General features: G+C 37.5%; 1 protein-coding gene across 3 annotated transcripts; it reads left to right on the forward strand.

Annotated features, from left to right (window-relative positions):
- Positions 1 to 3,095: 3,095 nt before the first annotated feature.
- On the forward strand, positions 3,096 to 6,340 carry DYNLT2 (dynein light chain Tctex-type 2). Of its 3 annotated transcripts, none has more exons than XM_050949208.1 (3): positions 3,096 to 3,583; positions 4,480 to 4,638; positions 5,237 to 6,340. In XM_050949208.1, exons 1-3 carry the CDS (start codon positions 3,326 to 3,328, stop codon positions 5,345 to 5,347), a joined length of 528 nt encoding a protein of 175 aa, XP_050805165.1. In that variant the 5' UTR covers positions 3,096 to 3,325; the 3' UTR covers positions 5,348 to 6,340. The 3 variants fall into 3 exon arrangements, with proteins under 3 accessions (XP_050805165.1, XP_050805167.1, XP_050805166.1); XM_050949210.1 differs by having other exon boundaries at positions 4,480 to 4,589; XM_050949209.1 differs by having other exon boundaries at positions 4,483 to 4,638.
- The last annotated feature ends 1,577 nt before the right edge of the window (positions 6,341 to 7,917 follow it).

Raw genomic sequence — 7,917 nt, forward strand, 5'->3', positions numbered from 1 at the left:
CAAATAAATGTATATATCCACACTTACATTTTTGGCAGCTTAAAATGCTGCTGGAAAAAAGTTCAGATTAGTAAATTGAAGGACATTTTTTTCAGCTGAGCCCATTGAACTTTGGTTTCATGGTGGATGAACGTAATGTCCAGATCTCATTCTTAGACAACAAACTCTCCTGTCAGTTACACAGATAACTACTATAACTAATACTATTTTGGTTCATGTTTTTTTACAAAACTAATACAATATGACAATACAGAGATTAGGAAGTCTAAAATTATTGCCCTATAAATTGTATGCAGTGTTGTAGCTGTGTCACTCCCAGGATATTAGAGAGACAAGGTGGGTGAGCTGTCACCTATTATTGGACCAGCTTCCATTGGTGGAAGCTCAAAAACTTGTCTCCCTGCCCTATGAATTAATGTCTAGGGCTGGCTTGCTCCCTTCTACAGTAAAATCCCTGAAGGGAATAAAGAGCGAAGAAAACTTGAGGTTCCCCTTGTGGAAAATTTCCTATTTTGTTTCACCAGAGGGTGGGATCTACTCCTCACTCACTGAAGAAGATGCAGGATATGCTACTAAACCTTTTGAGTTCTGTGGATCCACACTGATGTTGAAGGATCAGTGGGAGGTCAGGGTCATCAGCATGAAGACCTTGTGTCTCAGTGTGAACTTTGTCCCCCTGGGCACCCCACCTCCTTCTCCCTAGCTGTGGCTGCCCCTCATTCTTCTTTAAAAAAAGCTCCACACATTGGAGAGGGCTTTGTGGGAAAGGTAATATAGTTCCAGATTATACAGATTTTTTGGGGGAAACTCCCCTTAAACATCTGTAAAGCTACCTCATTGTCCTCCATGAAATCCCTCCTTAAAACTCTCCTTTGTCATGATGCCTACAAAAATGGTTAACTGGTGCGTTGAGACCAGACCACTACCTATCCTGCCCACTATTATTGTCTCATGGATTCCTTGTGCTCCCTGGTTGTGTGTATTCACTTGTCTTTTTTTGTATTTTGATTGTAATCTCTTTAGGGCAGGGACTGTCTTTTTGTTCTGTGTTTGTACAGCATCTAGCTCAATAAGGGTCCTGGTCTGTGAGAGAAGGCTCCTAGGTGCTACTGCAATGCAAATACTACTAATAATTACATTTCCTAAGGAATTGACAAGGGGTTAGTCTGAGGATGATGTGTGTCCCTCTTGACCCCATCGATCATGGGGCAGCCCACTCCCTGTTCCTTACCACCTCCTCAGAACAGATCCAGAACCCATGTCTGTATGTCTATATCTCCATAGGACTGGGGGTTGCTAACATAGTGGCAGCAGATCCACCTTCTGGGTAGGAGAGGTGAGACCTGCACATGGAGAATTCACTCTAATCATGGCTGGGGAAATGTCACTTTCTTACTGAAATCATATGCATTCATTGTAGTGACAAAAATATGTTTATATTACTTTTGACTCCTGGTAGAACTGCAAAGTCAACACACCTCTGGGAGACTGATTTTGATTCTATTTTGCCTCTGCATCATTAGTACGATTACTTAAGATTCAGCTGTAGTACCAAATTCTGCCCTCAGTTACTATTGAAGAGAGTGACATTATACTAGTGTAACTGAGGGCAGAATTTGTCTGTGCAGAATCTTTATTAAAGATAAAGATGAATAAACAAAAATGATCACTTCTTCACCTTCAGATGCTGTAACAGGTTCACCAGGGTGCAACCTGGAACTGGGGTATTGCTGAGCCCTCTGGCACCTAGCTGGGCTCTCTCTCACACTGTGATGCTGTGACAAGCTGCAAACCTCACCAGGTACTGCACTTACACAGCTATCCACTGGCAGGGATGCACCCAGCTGAGTAACGTGAACGCTTCTAGCCATGAACTAACAATGGAGAGGCTCCAGCCAATTCCCCCAGCTCCCCAGCCTAGGATCTCAGGGCTGTATCGTCCTGCACTGGTCAGAAGCCTGACCAGTGTAAGTTTACTACCAGTCTGCCCCTCCCTCAATGTGGAGAGGACATGTTCTCAACATTGTACACTGTGCAGATTTCCCAAGCATTTCAGCCAAAACACGCTGTTTAAGGTAAAATATAAAACAAAATCTAAGTGATTATAAGTTATAAGCATACAGATCAAAGTTGGTTACCTAAGAAATAAAAGTAAAATCACAATCTGATAAACTAGATAGGATTTGAATCAAGGATTCTCCTTTCCAGCCTGGGACCACCTCCCCAGTTCAGTCTTTGTCCTCCAGATGTGTTTCCAGGTGTTGAGTTGTGGGAGGGAGTGAGGCCAAGTGATGATGTCACTTCCCCTCTTTTATAATTTCTTCCAGCTTTCTGGAAAGATCCTTTGCTATGATGAGTCAAACAGTCTCCATTGTCTACGTGCTCTCTCTGAGAGGTCTCCATTGTATACAGTTCCTGGGGTAGTCCTTGTGAGTATGGATTCCCCTCAGTGGGCCATCATCAGTGTCTGGCTACTCCATTGTTATATCTGAGAGGCTCGTTGTGGGGGTGTTCCCAACCTCACAGCGTATTTCGGTATCATACATATAGCAAAACTTCATAACTTCCCATACAATGGTAGCATTTATAATCCAACAGGATATTCATGTTCAACAGATCAAGACTTTTACAATGATACCTCACAAGGTATACATTGTACAAAACATAATTATATGACAGTGGTGAATATGAGGGTTTCAGGGTGCTACTTTCAGGCACAGAGTGCCGCAGATCCAAAACTGAGCTTTTAGTTCTTGCAAATAGAAAAAAAAACACATTTCTGCTTAAACACAACATATAGGCATCTCTGCAGTGCAGTTTGTACAGTAGTTTTTCAGAATATAATCACACAAAAGATCAATAAACAAATCAGTAGTAACATTTATTATATTGGTATTGTATACAACATCATCATCAGTACTGAGAATTTTCTACTGGTAACACAGGTGTTTAGATAAGTAACTGGGAATATGCTTTCTAATACTTTTGAAGGATAATAAAAAGGATTTATTGACTGATTGATTGAGGGTTTCTTCTCCCCTGAGTGCCCAATTCTGCCTGCACTGATGTCAACTGCAAAATTTGCATAGACTTCAGGGGAAGCAGAATCAGAGCTTAGATGAGAGGATATAAACTTTGGCCCTTTTCCCAGAAGGAGCATCAGATAACTAGCGCACTCCTCAATTATACATAACAGAGGTGAACAATTCACAGTTTAGTTTTTTTCAGATATCTCAAAAGATGATCCCAAACAAAATTCAGGTCTTTCCCTCTAGCGATACCATTTTGAAGTGTCAGAAAACTTTCAACAATCAAATACCAAAGCATGATACTAAGCTTTATTTTTTTCTTTTGTTTTAAAAAGTATGCACAGATCATAAAAGAGAGAATGAGAAGTTCAAGCCATGAAGTTCACGGTACGGAACCAATGGATAATGAATCGTTTGCAGAGTTTGGGAAAAGTGAAATATTTACATTGAAGACTAGCATGGCAAAAATAAGATATGCCAATACATATAAAATGGAGCCATATAGGAAATTCCAGGCTCATTTAGTAAGAAACAAAGCTCAACATATACTAACGGTAGAGTAATACTTTTTGTTTAAATTATCTGTATGTAAGATATTTAATTTTAGTGTAAATGTTAGGCCCCAGTCACTCAAAGACAGCCCTGGGGTTACTACAAAGTTACTATAAAGTTAAGCATATCCATAAGTCCACCCACATGCTCATCACAGGCTCTATACTGTAAGATACTGAATATCCTTTGCAGGGTGCTTGCTAAGCACCAGCAGTGAAGGTGGAAGTTGAGGGTTTTCAGCTCTTTATGGGATTGGATCTCTTTTCTGTTACTAGATTAAAATGGGTCAAAGAACTATCCAAAATAAAATAAATAATAGGAAATTGTGGATTTATTGAATTTTATTCCTCTAATTGGTTCGGGTAACATTTCATGACATGAGAGCAAAGTATTCCTGGTGGTGTTCCTCTGGTGTTATTAACAACAGTCTGATTGCCGTATGTGAAATCAAGTTAAATGGTATGAGGGACTCTGCTCTGGAGAATCTCCTGAGGCAGTCTATAGTTGCCAAAGAGCAGGGAAGTTATACTATTTACCCTGAAAACTAAGAACTAATCCCATTGACTCTGTAGTGCTGGAGACGTGTTGTGGATATGCAGACCAATGCTCTCTAGGCTATTTTACATGAAATTGAGTCAAAAGGAAAAAAGTACACTTCTGTTCTTCTCAAAGAAAATTTAAAAATTTGTTAAAAATGTTTTAAAGTGAAATATTTCAATATTTTGACGGATAAAGTGTTTTGCAGTAAAAATGATTAACTTTTTATTTGGGGACGTTATCTATTGTTTACAAACATTCCAGTAGTTTACTTCCTTTTTCTTTATAGCTAAAAGTAAGATTTTTTTAGACAAAAGCTTGTTAGGATGGAGATTAGTTTTTTTTTTAACTCTTTTGATAGCAGCGACTTCAAGAAACCAAGTATAATGGTGTGACTAGTATCTTCTTGTGTAATTCAATCTCAGAAGAAATATTAACAGCTGTCAAGGACATGGGCTTTGATCGCTATAAGTACGTAGTAACAGTCCTAATCTTGCAAAAGTCTGGTCAGGCAATAAAAGTGAGTAGACAAATTAATTTACTCATAACATTTTCACAAAATGAGTTAGATGGGGCCCTATTTGCCTCTTGGGCATACCACCACGTTCAGAGTGGTCCAGATCTGCATTGCTTTAGGGTGAGCTACCCCTTGGAGCTCTGAGGTGCAGAGGAAGCTCAGCTGCTCTGTCTCACTTAATGGACTGCAGGATGTACACCTCACCATGGCTGACTAATACTGCTGGTCAGTGTGAAGAGGACACGAGGTTTGCCTGAGTAAGTATTACAGATTTAGCCCCAGTGTATGTTTCAGTAGATATTATAAAAGTGATAAGGAAAATCACTGAACAACATTTTTTGGCTACCAGATTTTCAGAGCTCTTAAGGTAAATTTTCTCTAAAGGAAAATAAAATGCATTTAATAAATAATAATAAAACATTCAGCTTCTTTTAATTTGCAGTTTTATATACATTCTTGCTATTTTAAATAAATTAATATAAACTAGCTGCACCTATATAATGCTACATGTTCATTGTAAAGTTCTACTCTGAAAAATATTTCCTTAAGACTTGTGCTCTTTTAGTCATTTATTAGTACTTTGTTCTTTTCTCCCCCATAGATCTCCAGCAGATGGGTCTGGGATGTTGCAAGGGACAACTGGGTTTCAGCTAAATGTGAAACAGAATCCTTCATTTCATTGGCTTTGATAACGGCTTGTTACTATGAGTAGTTTTATAAAAGCAGCCTCTGTTAACGGCCATCGCAATACTCTGTATAATTGTTCAAAAATCTTCATAAAGTTATAGTTATTTTAGAACACTTTCTTTTTTAAGTTAAAAACAGCTGATACATTGAAATGCACATAAATTTAAACCAATTTTACCAATTATTTTCTCTATATATTTTTAAATATGTATGGGTGAGTGTGTACTGTATACATCTGTCATAACGCTGTATTTATGACAGGTGCTAAGAACACAATTTGCAAGGTGCTGCATGTGGCTTTGGGCATTCTAAAGGATGGGGTTCCAACAAATTACAAGTGACAATTCCTTTCATAAAAGGGGAATATTCTGCACCTTGAGGTGACTCTGAAACAGAAAAGTAACATTGTATTTACTCTCAGTTGTTGTCATATTCATCAAATTCCACAGCAATAATCTCTTCAGAGATCTAGTAATAAGGGAAGCCACTGTAATGTGGCTTATTTTTAAAAGCTTTTCTTAGATTAAATACATTTTCCCCACTGTAACCAGCTGTTTTTTCTTATGCCTATTAAACTCTCATTTTTGTATTTTGAAGTTTGGGACATTTCATTTAAGGTCTCAGTTCTGCTCCTGTTGAAGTCAGTGGGAGTGTTGTCACTGACTTCACTGATACCAGGATGGACCCCAAATTACAAACTGTCAACTGTTTTATAATCCTTAGTCTAGAGGCTGATATATTGTATTTACTGGATTCAGTTACTTTTTTTTCATTTTATCAGACTGATTCCTAATGACAACAAAGCCAGAAGAGCTGTAAAATCCATTCAGTGACAACCTGAAATCTTAGGAGATAGATATGTAATTGACAGTTAATGACAACAGTACATGTGTGTGTGTGTCTGTGTGTGTGTGTGTGTGTGTGTATATATATATATATATATGGCTAAGACAAAATTTGCCAAGTATTTATAAAGAATGTTAGAACTGCTGCTATATTAACCTAACAATGACTCAAATCTGCTATTATTTCATTGATATTGTTCAAACATAACAATTCAGAAGAAAATAAATAGTATTTGTTTTCAAAATAATACAGATCATGTTTAATTTTCTGTTAAAATGCCTGATGGCTTGGTAATGTAAGGTTGTAGTTAATGCCTTATACCACAAAGCAAGGGTGGCTTTAGTGTCAGGGTTCATGGGTTCAGTTGTGCCTGTAGAAATCACCCTGCAGTGCTGGCTCTTGTCCCATGACGCTGGGCCATATTCCCTGCTCTGGGCATTGTGGGAGTCCCCTGCCTCCTCTCAGCCAGGACTTCCCCTCCCCGTTAGGGTTGTGGTGTTGGGCAGAGTGTGGTGCTGTGGGTGGTCAGCACCTGTCCCCTCTTCAGTTTAGTATAGTGCATGCATTGAATCAGGAGGCTACATCCACCCTGCTACAAAGCAAATACTCTTACATAGACAAAGCATCAGAATGGAAATTTCACCTGGACATGGTAACAACTGGCTTCTTCAAGCTTAAGAAACTTGGGCTCCAATCCAGTATTCATATGTGTAAATATACATATATAATGTATCATATATAAAGTTCTTATCCTGCAAATGCTAACACACATAATAACTTTGCACATGTGAGTGGTCCCACAGAACTCAATGGAACTACTCCCATGAGTAAAGAAGTATACACACGTGCTTAAGACCTTGCAGAATGAGGGCCTTTTCTATAAGTAGGCTTGGCAGAATTCAGTTTTTTATCATTTTGATGGATAATATCAATGTTTATTTTTAAGCTTTTTTCTATTTGCATTTTCACAGTGGCACCAAATTATGGATTTTAAGCATTTTTTATTTTTATTGATTTACATTTTTACAGTTGCAGGAAATTATGGGTTGACAGAAAATAATTATTTAATGACAACAAGTGTTGAGATTTAAAAAGTTCAAACTTTATAATTGTAAAAACACAAATTGTCAACGTAACGTCAAAATATATAAAGTAAATATCCTTGAATCAAACTTAAGTTTTTAAGCACCATTTTTATTACTTTGCCTTTGTAAATTTCCATTATTGATGGAATTATTTTTATCAGTTTGTGTGTGTACAATGAAATCAACATTTACCGAGTAAAAATCTTTCAATGCTATCTATAAGGGTTTATCCATATTTTGTTCTTCGTTTGAACAGCTTGAATGGTAATATAAATCCTACGTTAACATGGAGGAGGTAATCCACCCTTTAATGACTGGAACTGATGTGAAGCTAGAATCCAAACTTTGTACAGTGTATAGTGAGACTATGTGTTCAATAGTTTCTCTATGCAAAACACTGTAGAACAAATTAGCTTCAAAGATTTTTTTTCATAGAAGTGTTTTTTTATGGAGAAGAAATTGTGCAGTATGTAAATATATAAAATGTCACTGGCTGACACTTTAATATTCTAAGACTGTCACCTACTGTAATACTGAGCCTCCCAATGTTCGTGCACAAGTCAACTTCTTGATGGTAGTACATTTCAGTTATTCTTAAAGTTTCTATAAGCTTTGAGGAAATGAATTTTTTTATTTGTTTATGTGTGGCATGAATAAATACAGA

The sequence above is a fragment of the Gopherus flavomarginatus genome, chromosome 4 (assembly GCF_025201925.1).
Source record: "Gopherus flavomarginatus isolate rGopFla2 chromosome 4, rGopFla2.mat.asm, whole genome shotgun sequence".
NCBI lineage: Eukaryota > Metazoa > Chordata > Testudines > Testudinidae > Gopherus > Gopherus flavomarginatus.

Excerpts from the sequence above, each read along its gene's own strand:
- DYNLT2 (XM_050949208.1), top strand. The coding sequence starts at position 3,326 with ATGATACTAAGCTTTATTTTTTTCTTTTGTTTTAAAAAGTATGCACAG. Across the intron at positions 3,584-4,479 it reads AAGCTCAACATATACTAACG|CAGCGACTTCAAGAAACCAA; the intron begins GTAGAGTAATAC and ends CTCTTTTGATAG. Across the intron at positions 4,639-5,236 it reads AGTCTGGTCAGGCAATAAAA|ATCTCCAGCAGATGGGTCTG; the intron begins GTGAGTAGACAA and ends TCTCCCCCATAG.